The sequence below is a fragment of the Pantherophis guttatus genome, chromosome 4, assembly GCF_059756535.1.
Source record: "Pantherophis guttatus breed Tessera chromosome 4, ASM5975653v1, whole genome shotgun sequence".
Classification (NCBI taxonomy): Eukaryota; Metazoa; Chordata; class Lepidosauria; order Squamata; family Colubridae; genus Pantherophis; species Pantherophis guttatus.
The window spans coordinates 52,584,845-52,607,105 of NC_142066.1; the positions used below are offsets into that span (position 1 = coordinate 52,584,845).

The 22,261-nt window shown below is 33.2% G+C and overlaps 1 protein-coding gene across 1 annotated transcript in view; it reads left to right on the top strand.

Moving 5' to 3' along the window:
* Positions 1-22,057, top strand: part of IKZF3 (IKAROS family zinc finger 3) — a 47,984-nt gene extending 25,927 nt beyond the window's left edge. Inside the window, exons 8-9 of the mRNA XM_034415817.3 lie at positions 6,211-6,327; positions 20,509-22,057. Coding sequence (XP_034271708.1) covers positions 6,211-6,327; positions 20,509-21,218 — 827 coding nt within the window. The 3' untranslated portion in view covers positions 21,219-22,057. The remainder of the gene's footprint in view (positions 1-6,210; positions 6,328-20,508) is intronic.
* Positions 22,058-22,261: the final 204 nt, after the last annotated feature.

A 22,261-nucleotide genomic window follows, 5' to 3' on the forward strand; every position in this document is an offset into this window, starting at 1 on the left:
AAAAACTATATACAAAATGTGCATGAGATGAAAAATGGGCACAAAAATATATAAATATTTGGAAAGTGTATCTACTGTTTTGGTGAACTGGAAACATACACAGGAAAAGTCACACTTAGGAATATCTAGATTTTGATGTAGATTTTTGAATATTTTGAAATTATAAAACTAAGGAAATAAGCAAAATAAATAATAAAAATAAATATTAAATTCTATTCTAACTGATGTAATTGTTTCAAGAGATTCTCTGCTTTTAGTATATTTCAATCCTAACACTGTCCATTCAACCAGTGTTCCAAAATTAGAAAAGAATCCCAAAATTGCCCAAATTGGAAAATTAACACCTATTGTTGGTTTCAATATTTGATACTGTATAAAATAATATTAAATAATTTGGAAATAATATTCATTTTGAGACCATTTACCTTTCGCCAAAGGGCAAGGTTTAATAGACTCCATCTATTGATATCTGAAGAAATCTCTCTTTGTATTTTATTTATATTACATCACACTACTGAGTTATATCGTTTGATACACACATACCTAGATATTTAATGGATATGGCAAAAAATACAGAATTGATGTTCCTTAAATGGATGGCTAATCAGATTTTCACCTATAGGTGTTAATTCTGATTTTGGACCAAATAATAGAATACCCTGCTATTTTACCAAAGGCACGTATCTTTTGCCTCAATATTGCAATAGTAGTACTATGAGATTTACAAATACACAAAAGAAATGTCATCTGCAAATAAAATTGAAGGTAAGATTAGGTCTTTCCTAAAAGTTATGTGAATTATTACCTCCCCCATGCCCAATCCTTAAATTGAAAATAGGAATGAGGCATGTTGCATGTTGCACGCTTTGGCTGTTTTTTGTGCTCTCTTGTCAGTCTTGACCTGTGGTTAACTGGGAGAAGGACTGACCCAGCTGGCTTCAGGCAGGACTGGAACTCACATTCTTTCAGTGCCTAGGCTGTTGCCTTAATTGCTCTGTAGTAGGACTGTGTCTTTTTTTTTATCAAGTTAATGTCCTAAGAAAGAAACAAAAAGTCACAGCAGTGGTTAATCATACTCTTCCATGTTATCAATTTTGACTGATTTCCAGAGCATGGTTTAGGAAATGTGTGTTTTGATGGCCCTATGCCTTCAGTAGCACTTGCATTGTAAAGTGCAAATTGGCAAATTAAGTAATCTGCCTTGATCCCATTTTTATGACTAATATCAGAGCCAATTCAAATAACTCTGAATTTAAAATTGAGTTGTCAAAACATATCAAGGGAGAACTTACAGAGCAATAGGCTTCATATATGGTACAATATTATGTCTGTACAATGCTTTTTAAGCACTTCTTTCTTTCATGACAAACCTCTTCCAGTGGAGCAGATCATAGTCATTTTAGCTACTCTCAACATCAGTCTTTAAGCCATCAATTTGGTCTCTGCGAAGAACAACATCTCTAGTTAAATAGATCTTTGAACTCCTCCCAGTAGATTCTTCTTACTTGCTTAACCCAAGGAGCTGAAATTAAAAAAGGATGGTATTTGGTAAAAAAAAAAAAAAAATCCAAGCTATTCTGTGTTTTAAGTTAGATACATATTAGAACAAAGTGGTTTGTGTGAAATTGAATATGAAACTCTGGGTATGCTTTTGCTGTGGATGAGTGGCCACTTATGAGTGTTTAGCATTTGTTCCTATCTTTCAAACAAAGGAAAAATATGTTAAGGACAAACTACTTTTTAGCAAGTTTGTCTTCTTTCGTAAATCTTCTTATTAAGAAACTACTGAAAAATGTTTTGCACTCAGAGGAACATATTTTGAAAGCCACAATTCCAGATTATGTTAGTACTGCATTAAATAAAATTGGTAAATGTTATTTCAGGTCTGCTGAAAGAATGTTATGAGCATCAACAGTCATTTAAATAATTAAACAAGTCTCATCAGATTCTTTTCTGCATTGTTATTTATTGCTTTTATTTGTGTTCCTATTTTGCAACCTGCGCTCTTCTTGTTTTATTTTATTTTTATTTTATATAAAAATAAGGGACACTGGACTGAAATGTATAACTATTTTATGTTATAAAATGATGATAGAGTTTGGGCACTAAGTGCAATTTGTCTACTACAGGAATGCCAATAAACTTCATATCCAAACAAATGGGAGACTTCCTACCCTCACATGCTTAGATTTTTAACAGTAATTTTTTAGACACACTCAATTTTTATTTCTCAAGGCTAAATATTTCCAATTCTTTCAATCTCTCTGAATAGGATGTAGTTTCTAATTCCCTAATTTTCTTCTTCCAGATTTTTCAATCTTTTTTAAGTGCTGGGATACTCTCAAAACTAAATACAGATCTTAAAATGGAAGATGCCCTGTGTGGAATAAAGTGGAAGTACTACTTTATAGATCTGGAAACTATACCTTTGTTGATGTCTAAAATTGGACTTGATGCTTCTGCAGCCAGATGCTATTGACTCATGTTTGGTTTCTAATGAATATAATTTTCCCCCATAAATATTGTTGCTAAATCATATTTCCAGTCCCTTTGGTGCACTTGATTCTTGTTCTCCAACAGACTTTTGTAAAGATTGAAATTTTATTTCAGTCATCTAGGCAGAGGATCTCAAATACAGTGGTCCAGCATGATGAATGAATTTGCCTAATCCACTACATGAATAAAACTAATGATTTCATTTGGGTTAGAACTGGGCAAGAAATAAAAATACTATTTAAAAATAACTCATGTATCAAAACAGTGCTGGAACCTCACAACTTAGAAATCTGTCCAATTGGAAATTTAAGACTCTTTTTTTTTTAATGGCCAGGATAAATTTGCTTATCTTTGAAGCCCAAACCAAACAATATTCGTTTAGATATTGTTACTATATTTTCAAGTATAGTAACACATTTTGATATTATTTATTCATGAGACAAATGCAAATATTGGCAAAAACTTAATTCCCATACTGATTTTAGCTGGAATATGGATCAGAATAATTATTGATTTTGTTATAACTTACTCTCTCCCCACTTTGTTATTTTTACTCAAGAAAGTCCAAAAAAAGAATAGAAATTGATGGGGTTTTTTTCCCTGAGGTATTACGATCATAAGAAAAATCCTACTTCCTTTAAATCACCTGCTGTTAAAATACTAAAGCTTGCAAATCACTAAAGCCTTTAAATTGGGTTTGGTATTCTTTCCCCATGTACCCTGTTTCTCTAAAAATAAGACATCCCCTGATAATAAGCCCAATCGGGCTTTTGAGTGCATGCGCTTAAAAGAAGCCTCCCCCCGAAAATAAGCTCTCCCCAAAAATATTTAAACGCAGAGCTGGAAATCAGGTAAGATGGCAAGAGGAACCCCATCTTGCTCTACAATAAGACCTCCCCAAAAATAAGGTCAACCACTTATTTCAGGGTTCAAAAAAATATAAGACAGGGTCTTATTTCAGGGGAAACACGGTAATTGCACTGCCATAAAGTCACTGCCTGATCACCTATTTCCTTTAGATTTTGATACTTAAAAATCTTGTTCTCCGTTCTTGCAACTCCCTCTTCCCTGTAGTCTGATAGCTACCTCTCTTCCTCATTCATAATTCCAGGGTGGGAATTGATAGTTCTGCTCAAGGAATAATTATTCTTCCTTAAAAAGTCAAATGTAGTGGAGGTGGGTGGGGAAAAAAGAGAAACCACAAACAAAACAAAACACATTAGTCTTTATACAGGCTCTGGATATTGGTTTTTGTTTTGTTTTTTGCTTAGCAAAATTTTGCATTGAAGTGGTAAGCCTGCTCATAAGGAACTGCTGAGAAGGCATTCTCTCAGGAACCTCCCAATCTTGCAGCTCCTCAAAGTTTTTGACAAATACTTTGAGAAGTTGTTGTATCATCAGCAGATTTGATAAGCATTATCTCTTTCCTCAACCAAATGACTAACAAAAATAATTGAAACACAGGATTAAACTTTGTTACACTCCACTCCTACCTGAGTTCAGGTTGATCAGTTCATCTTGAAATAGATCTGCTGATGTTAGAACATGATTGTTAATTGAGCTATATATCCACTTATTATGGTTATACTTAAGTAACTGCTAATCAGAACAGCATGAGGTATTTTACCTACTCCCTTGCTGAAATATATTACAAACTATATTACATATGCAGCTTTGCTAAAACCTATTAATGAAAAATAAGATATAGTTAATCTGGCAAAAGTAATTATTAATAAATCCCATGTATTTACCATTTTTTTTTCAAAGTGCTCACAGATATTGTCTGTTTTACAGAATTTTTTTGCAAACAGTTTCATAAAAATATACTCTAGTTAAAAAAAAAGTTAGGAAATTTATTTAATCTTTTTCTTTTCCAAGATGTATCTTTGTTTTTAGGGGACATTTTATTTAATTTATAAAGGATTGCAATATGGAGGGGGAGGAAGCTTTTTATTCAGAAATTTTTTAAAGAAAAAACTATTAGATAAATTAAAAGACTATAATATAAGGTTTTGCTTCAAAAAAAAGGGGGCAATAGGAATATTTTTGGAAAATAAAAGGAAAGCCCACTTTGAAACATCACATTACTGGGAAAATTATGCGCATTCAGTCAAGATCAAAATTAGAACATTTCACCTAAATTGTATGCAAATTCTAATATTTGTCAAATTATTTGGGAAAGAAGCCAGTCTCAAGAGACTGGAAATGTGCTTGCACAACTGCTTTTCAAAATTATAATAATTCAGATTAAGAAATTCTTACTAATGTTATTGTACTATATCTCTCAGCTAAAATTATGTTATGTTTATAAAGTTAATAAAGGAGCAAAACATTATATCTTATGAAGTAAAGGTACATATCTTTCTCTGTGTGTAGCCTACTCTAACTGTAGCCTGGAACCTGTTTCCCAGGGTTTCTTAGAGAAGTCAACAACACCAGGCCAATCTCCCATTCCATTGGACTGTCAATCAGTCCAATGGAATGGGACCATCAGATTCCTGCAAACACCAATTCTCCATGCAGGAAGACTAAAAATGACTAAAAACATCATTTCAATTGTTTTACATTTTCATCCGCATATAGAAGTCATCTCATACATGACTGCAGCCTACCCTTATGCCTACAGAAGCCAATTGACATATTTATGCCAATGCTACACGGTTTCAATTTTATACATTTTGTATAAGACGACATATAATTGATTGGAAAAATGGTTTTAGTGTTATCCTTGGGGGAAGTTAGTACTATGTGCTTCTGCGTTGAAAGGAATTGGGATATAGCTGCAATGAAACACTCACTGAGACTCACAAAATATTAAGAAAATGGAGAAATGGGGCAGTTTTATTATGGCAATTATTCCATTTACAAACCTACCTCCTTGGTTTGGCTGTGGGACAAATAATTGTAATAAGAACATTTCCCAACGAGAAACTACCTGTATTCTGTTGTTTTGTCTAATATGACTATAATAATAAAACAAAATATGACTATACTGTACTATTCCATAGAAATTAAGAGAAAAATGCATTATAGATAGAATTAAGCATGTCGTATGAACCTAGCCATCATGAAATTTTGTTGTGCAAGTTTATTTCTTGCTAATATTATTACTATAATAATCATTATTACCCTGATACCTTATATGTGGAATAGTCTTATAGCAGTCTATTCTTATTAAGTAATTATGTACATAGCCTAGTGATAATATATTACTATTAATAATAAGAAATGTTTCATAAGGTGGAGATAGTAAGATTTCATTTCAGTGGATCAGCATTTCAAGGGTTTGAATATTCACCATGCGCCCTTGCGTTTTACATCTTCAGGGGCCGTTCTGCAGGTGTCTAGTTATCGTTCTCAAAATCAGATGGAAATTTGGGCGGGACAAGATCTTCCTCTGTGTTGACCTCTACCAGGTCAAGCTTGTTTCATTAACAAGAGGAAGTGTATAATCAAGATGTTAATTCTGTGAGGCTTTGTGAATCTGAGAATTGCAAAATTTGGATCTGTCTTCTGTTTTGCTCCAGCTCTTCTGACCACATTAATGAAACGGAGGTATGAGAATAAGAGAGAGGCAGAAGAAAGAAAAAAAAACCCACACAGTTAATCCCATGCAGCTCTGCTAAATGAACAATTGTGGGCGTGTACATCTTCCTTTAAAACTTGCTTTTAAGGACTTTATTCTAATTTTTCTGTTTGCTTTTCCCAATCTAGAAAGTTCAGAGAGGAGGCACATCAGAACTGAAATGGGGACTGAGCGGGCCCTTGTCCTGGACCGCTTAGCAAGCAACGTTGCCAAACGAAAACGTTCCATGCCACAGAAATTTATTGGTAAGGATTTTTTTTTAAAAATGGACTCTCTTTTGGGTATAGCCATTAAAAGCAATGGAAATATAACATGGTTCTTCTTACAAGCGAATTCATAAACTTGCATTTGTTAGACAACAGTAAAGTATTAAATTCTTCTTCCCTCTTTACCATGACATGAATGGATTTATGTGTATCCATGGCTTAATGCAGAACAGCCCCTGAAATATATACAGTGCAGAGGTTTCTGGATGATAGATGACTCTTTCAAACCACAAAGCGTCCCTCCAGGAAAGCATTAGACTGAGAATTGTCACTGATTTCAAATTATTGTCAGCCAATCAAGGCAGCCGCAAAACAAAAAGGTGTATAAACAGCAGATCCTGTTACCAAAGTTCTATGCAGATACTACAAGGCAAATAATTCTCTCTCCTTTATCTTACATTGGGGCGTCGGGGGAGAGGCATTCTTTCTTCTTCCATGAAACAGACATAATAATAAATACTTTTAGCAAAACAGGTTTTAGCTGACTGCCTTTCATTGATAAACATTTTTTCAAAAGCTCAGCAATGTCTTTTGAAATATAGATTAAACTGCTAGAAGAGTAAAACCTCACATTTCTAATCACTGTCAGAGAGCAAGATGAAGCAGTATTAAGAGTAAATGCAGAGACATTCTGTTTTGTTGATTAAGAATCATTTTCTTCTATTTACTAATTAGATCAATTGAATATTGAATCAGTAGTGATTTTTTTAAAATAAATATTATGATCGTAAGATCACATCAGTTGTTTGTAGAATGAAAAGTTCAGGTGCCTGCATGTACAATCATGTAATATTCCTTTTAATTCCTATCTTCTCGTCATATACTATTTATTTAAAAATGATTTATTAATTAGAAGGATTGTTTATAATAAAGTAATATAATTGTCAGTATCAATACTGGCTTTCAAAAATTATGTTTATTTTAATGCAGTTTATTTTAGGCATCTGATAATTATATTGGGAGAATTTTAATGAAAGTGTGATGTGTTGAATTGTAACTGAAATATTTAATTGAAAAAGAGGGGGGGAAAGGCAAAAAACCCCAACCCTAACTGAAGAAACACATTTTTTTTTTTGCTTTTTAATTTCTAGGCTTTATAATATTTCTTAAGTATATTGTATTATCAAATATGAAATAATTTTTTTTAAAATTTGATTTATATGCCACCCTTTTCCGGAGACTCAGGGCGGCTTACAATGCATTAATTGAATAACAATTAATACTAATCAGACTATAAGAGAAAAAATATGTTAATTATGCAGGCCATGTCAAATCAAATATATTTCTCAACTGGAAAAATTGGGTAGTTGCTTGACTTCTCAGCTTTTTAACCAATTTATAGGAGGCCTATTAAATGATCTAAGTATGGATTTCAGTACAATATTAAAGGCTTTGGCCATTTTTGGGGGGTAGTTTTTGGTAGCAACTTCATTTAAATTTTGATAAAATTTAATTAAATTTAAATTTAATAAAAAACCCACTGAATCTTAGGTATACATCTTCCAGTATTTGATCTTAATGCCATAATATAAACCTTTAAGCAATACCCTTAGGACTAGATCGATTTTTCTATCTTTAACCTCTGTGTATCATTCTATTTCCATTCAGAATAGAAGGAAATATTGTTTTCTTAAGGTACAAGCATGTCCAAACCAATATGACATCTTTTTCTTCCCTGCTCCCCAGCCCCCAAATTAAACCCACCACAATTGTATAAATAGATCTACAATACTTTGGATTTATCTAAAGATGTTACAGCTATTATTCCTTTTTACTGTTTCTGTCCTTGTCATTGAACAAAAATAAAGTTGACCTAATATTTTTCCTCTGACTTTGCAAAAGTGGAAGGGGAACAATTGTTCACCTTAACCGCAAAGACCTCCCTCAGTCATTTACATCAAAAGCCATGCAAAATTGTTTGGTAGTGCCATATATTAAACTCCAGAAATGGTTCTGTGTAAAAATTTGTTGATCAGAGCGTATTTGCAGTGACACAGATTTTCTGCTGTGCAAGCTTCATTGTGAATATTGGAGATGAATCCAAAATGTTAGGGTTGCAGAAAGAGCAGATTATTTTTGCTTGTGCTTTGAGAACTGAGAAAATTCAAAGTTTGATTCAACATTACTGGTATTAATACTGTATACTTAATCAATAACTCTTCCTCCAACAGTAGTCAATAAATCACAGCATTTGGAGGTAGAATACTAGGTCAGGAGAAGATAAAATCCTCGATCTGCTATGAACTTCATGTTGTGAGAAAAAAATACAGAAAGCCAATGCATCCCACCCTAATCTTCTTGAAGAACATAGATGCATGGAATGGGTATAGGAATGCTGTATTTTAAACCAATGATAATGTGTGTTTTGCTGTGGCAAATTACAAGTACAGAGCCTATAAGGTACTACAGGTAATCCTTGACTTATAACAGTTCATTTAGTGTTTAAACTTACGATGGCACTGAAAAAAAGTGACTTATGAACATTTTTCACAGTTATGACCTTTGCAGCATCCCCATGATCATATGATCAAAATGCTCAGTAACTGGTTCATATTTATGAACATTGCTGTGTCCCAAGGTCATAAGATGCTAAATTTGCTACCTTCTGGCAAGCAAAGTCAATGGGGAAGCCAGATTTACTTAGCAACCATGTCACTAATTTATCAACTGCAGTGATTCACTTAACAACTGAGGCAAGAAAGGTTGTAAAATGGGGCAAAACTCACTTAACAAATGTCTCACTTAACAACAGAAATTATGGGCTCAATTATGGTGTACGTCAGGGACTACTTGTACTATGTACCTCTCTAGCTGGCCTGTTGCCATCTGAATGCTAAAGCAACATGATTCCTGGCTTTTTATTGAATGTATTTTAATTTACATTGATTGCATTATTTTTCTTTTATTGCATCATTTTCTTTCATATTATAAGTGAAAATTTAATAACACAATTGTCATGCTATTCAGACACAGAAGATAAAGAAGAACATATACTGGCCTAGACATTGTTAGTCATCTCTATTGAGCAGAACTGTCAAAAATCTGTTTAATGGAATCTAATCTGGTGAATAACTTCTATGAAAAGAAGATCATTTTAAATCTGTTCTCTATTTTTCCCCTGTACCTATCAGCATATGCTGATACTTACAAACATCAAACTTTTGATTCACAGTCAGTATGAAAACAAGATTAGATACCTGTAAAGATTACGAAGCCAACTTCCTTCTTGGTATAATTATGCTAGAGATTTTTATAAAATAAGATAAAGACTAATATAAATTAATATAAAGTGAAAAAAAGAAAAGAAGAAGAACGAAATAAAAGACAAAGCTAAAAATGAAAGAAAGAAAAAAACAGAAAAGTCTGAAAATAAACCATACAAAGAAATAGCTTCTGATTTACTTCACAACAGTTATAACTACAACATGAATTTACCTCTTACTCTATGATTACAATGTAGCTCTCTTCTTTCTGTAATTTATTCTGTCTAATCATCAAAATCATAAATCACAAGTTCATTTTTTTCTCTTTTGTGCAAGAAAGTCTATAAGGGGTTTACAAGTTAGCAATAAACATAAATATTGTCTTTTCTCTGATCAAATAAATGAATTTGTTCATCCCAGCCACTTTTATCATCTTCTCCATCCATTCTTCCCTTGTGGCTGGTGTCAAATGTTTTCCTTTATGTGCATACAATAATCTTGCTGCAATGTATCAAAACAAAGTTCCATGACTTTTCCCCCAAGTGTTTGTCATTCAATCCTGAAAGAAATGGTCTCAATTGTATATTAATGTTTAAAATCGTATGAACTAGTCTATATATAACTGAAGATAGAATTTTCTAGCTTTTTTACAGCTCCACCAAAAATGTAAAATATCTGTTCTTGTTTGTATTTCCAGTATAGATTTGGAATGTCTTTAAACATTCTAGACAATTTCTCTGGTAATATATACTAATGGTACATCATTTTATAAAAATCCTCTTTAAGATTATAAAATAATGTTAATTTCAATCCTTTCAGCCATATATTTTCCATTACTACAGCTGCATATTATAACCCAAAAATTAAGGCTACTTTATCATGCATTCTTTCACTTGTTATTTCAAGTTTTAATAAAGAAATTATAGATTTTAGCAATTACATGTACAGAATTCTATTTCAAAGTCACTCTTACAATGTTCAAAATCATAAACACTTTTATTTACTTTAAATTTTTCTAATAATTTCAAACAAGGAAACTATTGAAATCTATATCTCTCTGCCCCCAGCTTTTTTCTTGATTTTATATTATATTTCTCGTGTCCAACTTCTAGTATCTTGTGATAAGTTAGCCATTTGAGTTTGCCTATTATTTCTTACCTATGAAGACATGTGCTGACAATAACAAAGATGTTTTCAGGCACAAACTGAATTTCCATATTCCATATTCTCAATAGCATGTATCTAATATAATAGTTTTAAAAATACCCATTAACCTTGACTTTATCATGTCACAAATATCCATGCCACTCAAATCTTAAATTGTGTACTTCTGTTTCTCAACAACACACACTCTTCATCCAGACCAAAAGCAAGCTAAGAAATATAATCTCAAATCAAGTCTGTCCAATCCTCTTTCTTTTACATCTTATAATACTTTATAGTTTTTTTCCCCTTGCCACCCAAATTTAGACATATCCTTCTGACACAGTTTAAATGGTGCATCAGTTATCAATGTAGGTATTGCCTGAAATGAAAATATTATTCTAAGTAAAACATTTATTTTTATCATAGAAATTCTTTCCAGCAAATTGTAGTTTCCACATCTTAACATATCTTTTTAATTTCATTCCATGTCTTAACGTAACTATTTTGAAATAACATACAATCATATTTGATATAATGACACCCAAATATTTTACCTTCTTAAAACCTGCTAATGCACCAAATAATTTTAATGTGTCCATTAATATTTCAGTTCTCTTTAGAGGATCTTCCAGAACCAACATCAAATTATCTACAAAAGCTCTTAGCTTTTAACTCTTTTTCAAAGTCTCTCATCTTGTCTTCTATCTCTATTTAGTCTTTCAAGAACCTAAATAAGTAAGAGAAGAGACAGTGGGGATCCTTCTCTTGTTCTTTTTTGTATTTTACATGGTTTTGTTAGCTCTCCATTAACAATTATTTGTGCCTTCTGTGATGTATAAATCAGTCTTACCCATTTTATAAAGTTCTCCCCAAAATACACATCATTTAAAACCTTGAGCAAAGTTGCCCAATTCAAATTGTCAAAAACCTTCTCTACATCTAAGAAATCAGTGCAGCTTTTTTTGCATTATGTTGCTCTAAATATTCCAAAATGTCTAGCACATTTATAACAGTGTCTCCTTTAACTGTCTTTTAGATAAAAAATCTACATTGGTGCTCATAAATAATTTTTTACAAAATTAGTTTAGGTTTATCGGCTATAATGATTATGAACATCTTGTAGTAATTAGTCAGTAATGCTGGCCTATAGTTTCTTGTTAAAATCAAATTTTGTCCCTATTTAGCTATTAGTGTTATATTGGTCTCTTTCCAAATTGGTAGGATTTTCTTTCCCAGTAAAATAAAATTCATTGTGTTTTGTAAAGGTTGTGAAAGTTCATCCTCAAAACATAAAAACCTGGCAATCCATTTGGTCCAGGCATCTTTCCTGCTTTATTATTATTATTTTTGGTATCTTCAGCAACTTCTCTTATTGTTTGTAGGTTCATTCATCATTTGTTTCTGCTCCTCTGTAATCCCTGATTTCTTTAGATATTCATCTGTTTTCTTTAGTAAGATATCACCTCCTTTATATAAATTGGAATGATGGGGTGTTTTTTGTATGGCCGCATTGTCCATTATTTATTTATTTATTAGATTTACATTGCCGCCTATTTGCCAATGGCAACTCAAGGCGGCTTACAGAATATAAAAAACCACATTTAAAAAACAGTAAAACTCATAAAACATCAAATAAATTATTGTAATAAAATCACCCCTGACCCCCACTTCCCAGCGACAGCCAATCCATTTAATGGGCTCCATCCCGCTCTGGGTTCCCCAGGCCCACTGGCAGAACCAGGTCTTCAGCGCCTTCCAGAAGAGAATTACGGTGGGGTTCATTCTAATTTCTGGGGGAATGATGTTCCAGGGAGAGGGAGCCATCATGGAGAAGGCCATTCTTCTGGGTCCCTCGGGGATGGGACCTGCAGCATTCCCTGCTTCCGCGCTCTAATGGGTCAGGTAGATGTGACCAGCAAGAGATGTTCCCTCAGATAGCCTGGTCTCAAGCCATGATCGGTTTTAAAGGTGACAACCAGCACCTTGAATCGGCAGCCAATGCAGCTCCCACAGGAGAGGTGATAGCCGTGTCTCCCTCTTATCATTTCATTCATTCACTCATTCATTCAGTTTCTAACTCAACTAAGTGACAATAGGTCATTTTCTTCTTCTTTTTGTAGTTTATATGCTAGCTATTTTCCTACTTTACTTGCAAATTCAACCATTTTTTGCTTTATATAATTAATTTTTATTTCCATTTCTCTTACTGCTGTTGTAACAGTTTAATTTGTTGAGAAATTCTTATCTTCTCTAGAAATTTCTTTCATTTATACCCCCCCCCCCCATCCTATTTGTTTCATCCAAAATAGCTTGTGTTTTCTCTTGGCTCTTCTTTATAAGTACAATATTGTGTTGTATAAAATAATCTTTAAAAATAGTTTTACCTGCATGTCTTTTTGCAAAAACAATTTTTTATTTTAAAACAAAAATAAAACATAAAACCATCACCATTCCAAACAATTACAGACAGTGTATCGATCGGTTAACATCCTTTTGTGTTCAATCCCATCTTCAAAATATCAATATATGACCAAAGTTTATTTTCATAAAAAAATATTTCACTTATTTTATCTCAACTTCCAGTTCATATTTCGTATTTATTTCCATATTTTATTATCTATTCATTGATAAAATAAATCCCATATCAAATAATATTGTTTATCTTCCTGTTCTCTTATTTCAAATGTCAATTTACTCATTTCAGCACAGTCCATTATTTTCTTAATAACTTCTTCATCAGTAGGTATCTTTTCTCCTTTCCAGTTTTTAGCAAATACAATTCTAGCCGTAAGTTTTTAGCAAATACAATTCTAGTTGTAAAACATTCACAATTAAGTATTGCAGTTCTTTATTATATGTCTCTGGTAATATCCCTAATAAAAATATTTCTGGTTTAAAGTCAATATGTCTCTTTATCATTTTTTCCAACCACGTGTGTATCTTAGTCCAATATTTCTTAGCTTCTGCGCATGTCCACCACATATGAAAAATAGTTTTACCTGCATGTCAAACCATACTTAAATTAGTGCCTTTATCGACATTATTTTCAAAAATATGTTTTAATTTCTTTCCACAATCCTTTGCTACTCTTCTTTCTGTAACAACATTTCATTCAATCTCCATCTAAAAGAATTGGATTTTCTTTTTTTTTATAAACAAAATTCACAAGATTATAATCTTAAATGATGTTTGATAATAGCTCTACATTATAAACCTTTGTAGCCAAGTTCTTTGAAATCCAAATCAGGTCCATTCTTTAAATGGATCCTTTGAATTACTGTTCTGTCTCCATATAAAAACTAGCCCTAAACTGTCCATCAAATCAAAGAAAACCTTGAAAAGTTCCACATAGGATTGATTATGTGCCACCAAGATGGCATCAGCTTCTTGGCTTTCTCCAAGACTATCTGTCTCTATTCTGATTTTTCAAATCTTCTGTGAGTGCATCAATTGCTCCTGTAATTGAGTCAATCCATCTTGCTACTTGCACTCATCTTCTCTTCATTTCCTTCTCTTTCTTTCCATTTTTCCTAGCACAATAGAAGAGAGAAGCACAACTTCTCCAGAGATCTAGGCCTTTGTGTAATGTTTCCAAAGTATAGTTTGAGATTGGAAAGTTGTGCCTTGCATAAGAACTCTGAGTTGATTTGTCCAATGCATGCCTTTTTGTTTTGTTTTGTTTTGTCTTCTTGGCTATCCATGGTATTCTCAGGTATTTTGCCCAACACCATAGCTCAAAAGCATCAATACTTTTTCTATTCTGTTTGTTTAACGTCCGATCTTTGCTTCCCTAGAATGTCACAGGAAAAACAATTTCCTGCTTGATTCTAATCTTTGTAAGAATTGACACATCATCATGCTTTTTTTTCTAAGAACTTAACTATTCTGCTGATTCCATCTTCAGAAGTTAAAGCTGTAGTTTCACTGTCATTTTACTCCACTCTTAATCTGTTATTCTCCTGACCACTTGGGTGCCTAGCCTAGACATATTGCTGTTTAGTGGGAGTGCTGTATTCATTTTGGCACTACTATTTTGCAACTTTTATTATTTTGGACTTGAATCTTTGGAGGGAGGGGTTCTTTGAGCTGATCATATGTATGTCTGTCACTCAATTTTCTGCAATAGTTTGTTGAATGTACAAGCTGATTCTCTTGGAAAATGTCAGACTGTCAAGTAATACGAAACATACAAATTAATATCTGCATTGTGTAAGATACTAGAAGAGATTATAAAGATGTATGTCTCCAAAGATGTAGAAAAAATGGTGTGATTAGAAGGAGTTAGAATTGGTTTGTTAAGGACAAATGTCAGTCTGCCCCTTTTTCATAACAGAGAAACCCCTTAGCTTGGTAAAAAATGGAATGTTAAAGGGAAAACTGATATTGTTAGGTGATATAGGACATTGAGCACTGTCTTTAGCAAAAGCAAAACTTCTCATTACATTCTTGCATACAAAACAGGTAAAACGTGAGTTAGAGGCTCTGCAGTTCTGCAGTGCAGAGGATTTAGATGAAAAGTTCACACAAAGAATACTAATAAATGATTATTCATTGGAAGGAGCATACTGAGCAAGCTCTGACCTTGGACACTTGCTATTAAAAATTATTATACATGACCTATTGGATGGAATGGAAACTTTTTAAATTGGTAGATGACATTAAGTAGTGATTGGCTAAAAACTTTAGAGGAAAAAACACACAAATAAAATGACACTGACAATCTTGAACGTTTAGCTGTATCTAACAGATGATGCATTGGAGGAAACATCAAATATATAGATCCATGATTGGGGAAATCAGATTTGAACGCCATGCCTATCAGAATGATCTAGGGTTTTTAGTACATTACCAGCTGAACATGAGCAAAAATTATGATGAAACAGCTAATTGGACCAATGCTATTTTGGATTACATTGACAAAAGCATTACACCTGTGTGATGGGAAATAATGCACACTTATTAGCTTGGAGTTCTGCTCCAGGACTGGGCATCAGACATTAAATGGGATTCAGAGAAACAAAAATGAGTTTGTTATAAAATAAATATATATAATTCGAACCAATAATAATATTTCCAGCATTCAGTCAGGGTAGATTTTTTGGGGGTATGTTCAATGTTAGCCCTATATGATGTTTGGGTTATTTTTTTTTTCTCTTTTTTGTACACAATTTTGTTGTTACTGAATGTTACTTATGAATGTTTTTCTGTTCTCTGTTTTGCATTTTATTCCTGTTGATAAAACATCATCATCATCATTTTAACCATTATCTATCCACTGCAGGGTGAAGGCCTCTTCCTTATGTTTCCAATCAATACAGTCTGAGTCCTTTCTTCTACCAATTGGGCCCACAATACCTGTGGATGTCATATATATATATATATATATATATATATATATATATATATATATATATATATATATATATATATATGTTGCAGGGAAGAAAATAGGAGGAGGAAGATGGGTTGAATATGTTTGGCGCCTTAGGTTTTTTGTGCAAGTAACAAATGTGGAATATGAATAAATAAATAAACTCTTTTCTGTGGTATAATTTGGCAAAATATTTTTTGCAGGCCAGGTAAAAAAGGAAGAAATACAGAGGTATTTTGATATCTTTTTTGCATTTGTTTTTGTTGTTTTAAAATATTATCCTTTAGATTGGTGTTCTTTTTTTTAAAAAAAAATCAAAATGATTCACCCACCCTTTTTCCTCTAAATCACATTATTAACCTGTACTTAATCATTTTTAAATACAACATAAAAAAATGGTTAAAAGAAAATTTACTATTGATTTACTATCTAGGTATTTGCTTAAGAAAAAGAGTATTAGATATAAAGATATACACAAAATAGTCCAGAGAGTAAATTAGCAATTTAGTAAAATGGTTCTGGTTTACTCTAGGATGACATCTGTTCCTGGGGCAAATAAGCAGAGGCCAGCTCCTTATTTCTGCTGTGTCTTATTTGAGTACAGTAGTATATCTGTTTATTCCTTTTTAAACCCATTGCTAAAATCCTCACTGGCACAGTTTAGTCATCTGACAAAACTTAGTTTCCAAATAAACCAAGAAAACATTGACTCGGATAGCTCCACTTGGGACAATCTATCTTCTTCGCCAATGCAGAATTCCATTGTAGTATTACCAACTGCAGATGTTGGTTTTGCTAGTACTGAGCTCTGACAATGAAAAGCATAAAGAAGAGTGTATCATAGACAATATTTCCCCTGCTTCTACGAGAAAAGAGACAATCTGAGATTTTGTCTAGTGACTAAGGTTCTCCAGTTATTGTAGAGAATGATTCAATTTTATATCCTTTTTGATCTGCCCCATCTTCTGCCAGTGGCTCCATCACTCACAATTCTGCAGCCTTCTTCCCCACAGTGAGATTGAGCTCTGAGCTACATGTCAGGGAGTGAAATTAAATATTGATCAGTATAAACCTCTTCTCCAAAAAAGGTGAAAAATATCTTACCAATTGCTTTGATCAGCATTCATCTTCTCTTCATTGGTTGAATTAAGAGGTTATATAAAGAGGTGGCAAATATGTTTTATTTGCCACCTCTTTATATATTTATCTCACCTTTATTGTTTGTATAAATAACCTAGGAAGGTGAGCATACACAATACTTCTTCTACCTCCTATTTTCTCTACAGCAGCCCTGTGAGATGAATTGGGCTGAATGTGCATGTCTGGCCCCAAGTCACAATATAGCATCGAGCTCAAATTTTTAAAATTTGATTTTATTCAGTGCATTCTTATCTTAGTAGGAAATTTATATGGTTCCATTTATATGATTCCAAGTGTTGTTGATTCTGTTCATACTACAAAAACAGTTGAAAATGAATTGTATCAAAATCAATATTGTCTGCAGGATCAATATCATTATCAAGCTCAATGGGGCCTGTACTCTACGTAGCTCTCAGTAAAGACATGGCCATGATTCTTCTAATTAGAGATGCAGGCTTCACATATGTAATAAATAAGTCACATAGTTTTTCCACAAGCAAGCCACATCCATACTTTTAATGTGTTTTCTGTTACATCGTCTACACCTGCAGTTTTTACCATTTTTTCAATATTCCCCCACTATTTATGACTTCCTTTTCATTCATATGCACGAATATTTAAAACATTCATTTCAGTTCTACTCCTCAAAATATAGCTGCTGTATGCTTTTCTCATTTTAGTTTCAGCTCAAATAATTTCACTGGTTTTATATTTAATCCCATTCCTTTCATTCTGCTGAAGATTCCTTGGTTAGCTCTGATCACTTACAAGATTTTATCTTCATCAATGTCAGTTTCCCTTTTCATTTAAATTTTAACAATTCTTTATTCTCTTTGACTAAAGTCTTTTCAGCTACCCTTTTCTCTTATCTACTTGCTTGCTTTCATCCTCATTTCGGCAACATTTTGTTACGTGCATTTTCCCCTGATCCACCACATTTTTCACTTCATCATCCCACCCAACATTTTTTCCATAGTGATCATTAGAGTAAATCTACATATTTCTGCGATCCTCTCTAATACAATTCTTTTCATTCTGTTCTAGGCAGTATTCACATTTTCCCCCCTTGTTAACACATTCATTCTGCAGAGAGTTTAATCTACCTTCTTCTTTTCATTCTGTTCTAGGTAGTATTCACATTTCCCCCCCTTGTTAACACATTCATTCTGCAGAGAGTTTAATCTACCTTCTTCTTTTCTTTTCTTTCCTTACATAATTTGCCATATGTTTTTACTTCAGCTCTAGAATCTTTTACTTCTTTCTTTCTTTCTTTCTTTCCTATTTCTTTTGTTTTTCTTTTTTTAAAGAACTATTTATGAAACTAATAAAAAATGGTCTGCACCCCATTTGGAGTCGTTCATTATTCTTGTATTCTTCACTAATTTTCTCAATTTCTCATTATAAAGTAAGTATGTATGAATAAATTTATATTTAGTTATGTATTAGAAACAAACAGAACTTCTAAGTAAATTTTAATCATTGTTCTCATTCATTCTACAGTTTTCAAGACTAACCCAAACGTTTTCTATATTCTTTCATCATCTTCTTTTCACCCATTCAATTATGTCACCTCACAGAATAATATTTTCCTCTGAATCACATCCATTCTAAAGGTTGCACAATTGTCCCTAAAACTCCTCCGTAGTTTTTCTGTTATCACCAATCTATAAATTCCTATTTTCATACATACTCATAGCAACCAAAATGACCCTGGTTCTGACATTTCTGCAGCCCTTTTACTTATAATTAAATGTATATCTTTATTTCCCTGCAAGTATTTACCAATTCTACTCAGAATGGTTTATATTATATATAAAATATTATATCATTTATCTTATTTTCATAAAAAACATAACAATTTATTTTTCTTTTTTTATTTCATTTGTGTTCCTTAGCATTTACTTTTTTTATATTCTGAATTGGAATTTTCCATATGCAGGTAGTCCTTGAATTACAACAGTTCATTGAGTGATTTTTCAAAGTTACAACGGCACTGAAAAAAAGTGACTTATGACTATTTTTCCCACTTATGACTGTTGCAGCATCCCCATGGTGACGTGATTTATATTTGGATGCTTGACAATTGACTCACATTTATGACGGTTGCAGTGTCCTAGGGTCATGCAATCACCTTTTGCAAACTTCTGACAAACAAAGTCAATGGGGAAGCCAGATTCACTTAACAACCATGTTACTAATTTAACAAACAGTGATTCACTTAACAAATGTGGTGAGAAAAGTCGTAAAATGGGGCAAAACTCACTGTACAAATTTCTCACTTAGCAACATACATTTTGGGCTCAATTGTGGTCGTAAGTCGTGGATTACCTGTACCATGTTCATCATAGATGGGCGCCTAAAAATTGACCTCCATTGGCTCCCAACATGGCTTTGGTTACTCAAAGATTTTGCATAATGCATTTTTTATAAGAGCAGGATAGACTATAGCACTATCTGTAGTATCTGTGTGCCATATGGGGCATTTCCTACTAATGGTAAAGATAAGACTGGTACATTCAGGCACACATAGGTCAAAATTCAACAAGTGCAACCAAATCTCAGTTTTACCACATAAATGATTACCCTATTCCAAACAAGTTAGTATATTGGCATACTTTTGCTCACATCCCAGCAACTTGGAGGGGTGGCAAACATATTGACATATATTCAGGATGCCCCTTGAGAACCTAGCTTAAGAATATTATTTGATTCATGTTTTCTAGAACAGGTATTATGAGTCATAGTGAAATGTCATGTTGTGGGGATTTTTTTAAAATTCCTTTGAACTATCAGATGGGTCTTGAGATTGGCAATAAGCTGTCAGCACTCTCAAGCACATTATTAAAGAAACGTGAGTGTATGGTTTCACTCCTATCCACTGAACATTGGAGGTCCTTGACTCATAGTTCTGCCAGTGATAAATATCTCAAGGTTTTGTTCTAGTTTCTATTATGTAGCTTAGAAAGTTTTAATATGAAAGTATTGTCTGCTGCAGGTTAAAAAGTTGGCTGTGTCAGCAGTTTTGATGAAAACTGCTCACCCTGATTCCATGATTTTATTTCTCAGATATGGGGTCTATACTGTGCCTGATTTACCTGCTGAATTCCCCCCCACTTTCCTGTATTACTTTAAAGATAATTTTTCAGGACTTGAATCAGGCTAGAAAGTATGCAGAGAATGTTTGTTTGTTTATTAAATTTATGTGCTGTCCATCAAAGGTGTGACCTCCTTCATCCATCACAAATATTGCGCTTTGAGAAATTTGTTTTCTAACTCTTCAAGTATTATTTTCTTCCGTAGGTGAAAAACATCCCAACTTTGAAGTGAATTATAACCATGGCTTTTTATATGAAAAGGAGAGAGAGGCTATGCTGCCAGGATGCATGGCGGAGCAAGCCTTCAGCAATGCCATTGGTTATCTTGGTGCAGAACCAGCGCACTCACTTGCGCAAACCTCAACTGCTCCAACTTCAGAGATGGTGCCTGTTATCAGCAGCCTATACCCTCTTACATTCACTCACACTGAAATGCCCAGTAATAACCTGCTGAAAATGGAAAAGAGGGACATCCAAACGAGAGACAAGATACCTATTGAGCAAGGCCTTTCTCCAAACAATAGTGGTCAACATTCTACAGATTCAGATAACAATCAAGAAGAGAACCAGAATCATGCCTACCTTCAAAATCAAATGGTTCCTCCTCCTTTGCAGGCCAGGAATGGACCTCTGACTTTCAAGGAACACTCTAGACCATATGACTTGTTCAGGCAACCAACTGTTTGTCCTTGTGATGTCTTGAAAGTCTTCAACAAAGAAGGTGAACACATTGGATCCTTTAGATGTGATCATTGTCGTATTCTTTTCTTGGATTATGTTATGTTCACTATCCATATGGGATGTCATGGTTTTCGTGACCCTTTTGAATGTAACATGTGTGGGCACAGGAGCAATGACAAATATGAGTTCTCCTCCCACATAATTCGAGGTGAGCACAAACCAGGTCTGATATGAGAGCAAAATTACTCTATTCTTTTCTGAGGCACTCAATGTGCATCTGTATTGCAAAATCAGCCAGTTTTTGAAGTAGAATTAAATATTGAGTTTTCTCAAAAAGATAAAACAAATCTGATCACGGATGTATGAATGGGTATTTTTATGAAATTCACTTAAAGAACTAAAGTGTTCAGCATTCTTTGACCAGGAACTAAGAAGGTTAAACATTATAATTTCTAATACAGACAGCATAAAAAGAACTTTTTAAAAACAACGATCTTCTTAAATTCTAAACTTTTTAGAAAAACTGGTTTATTTTTCAATGATTCTCTGCTTTTCAACATTTTATTAGCAATGTACTAACATTTGGCCCAGCCATCTTTTGTCTAGTTAAACATCTTTTGCATGACTTATGGCAAAGTGTTTACTGTATTATAGTGCTGCCTAACTCCAGCAAATGTTACGCCTTATTTTACCACATGTTGTTTTTTAAGGAAAACAAAGGTTTCTTCCATACTAGACTGCTATTAAGCTGTCAAACTGCCTTATTCAGAATTCTACTAAATGTCCAAATGACATCATTTTCTATTTCTAACCTTCTTGTCTCAGAATTGCAATAAAGAAAAAAACCTCCAAATTGCTCCACAATGTCTTTCAGCAGCATTCTGGAAGCACATAATGATGATATATAGAAAGGTATAATGACAAAAGTAAAGGCATTTTCGTACAGGAAGAAATTACAATTTAACAAACATCTAGAACTCGTGGTTAAGACCTAAGGAATGCCAACAAGAAGGGAATTTTTAAAATGTGGAAACCTGTGACTGAATTAAAATCTAAATCATTATGAACCCAAAGTGCTGAACATGTAACTTATTGCCATCTTTATGTTTTGGACATCCATGAAAAAAAAATGAAGGTACATCATTATGTGAACATTTGATAAAGATTTGTAGGGGAAGAATTTAAGAAATTTCTTATACATGCCATTCTTTGATACATGCACTGTCATATTTACTTGTAGCCAATAGATATTTGAAGTCATGTGTCATACAGATATT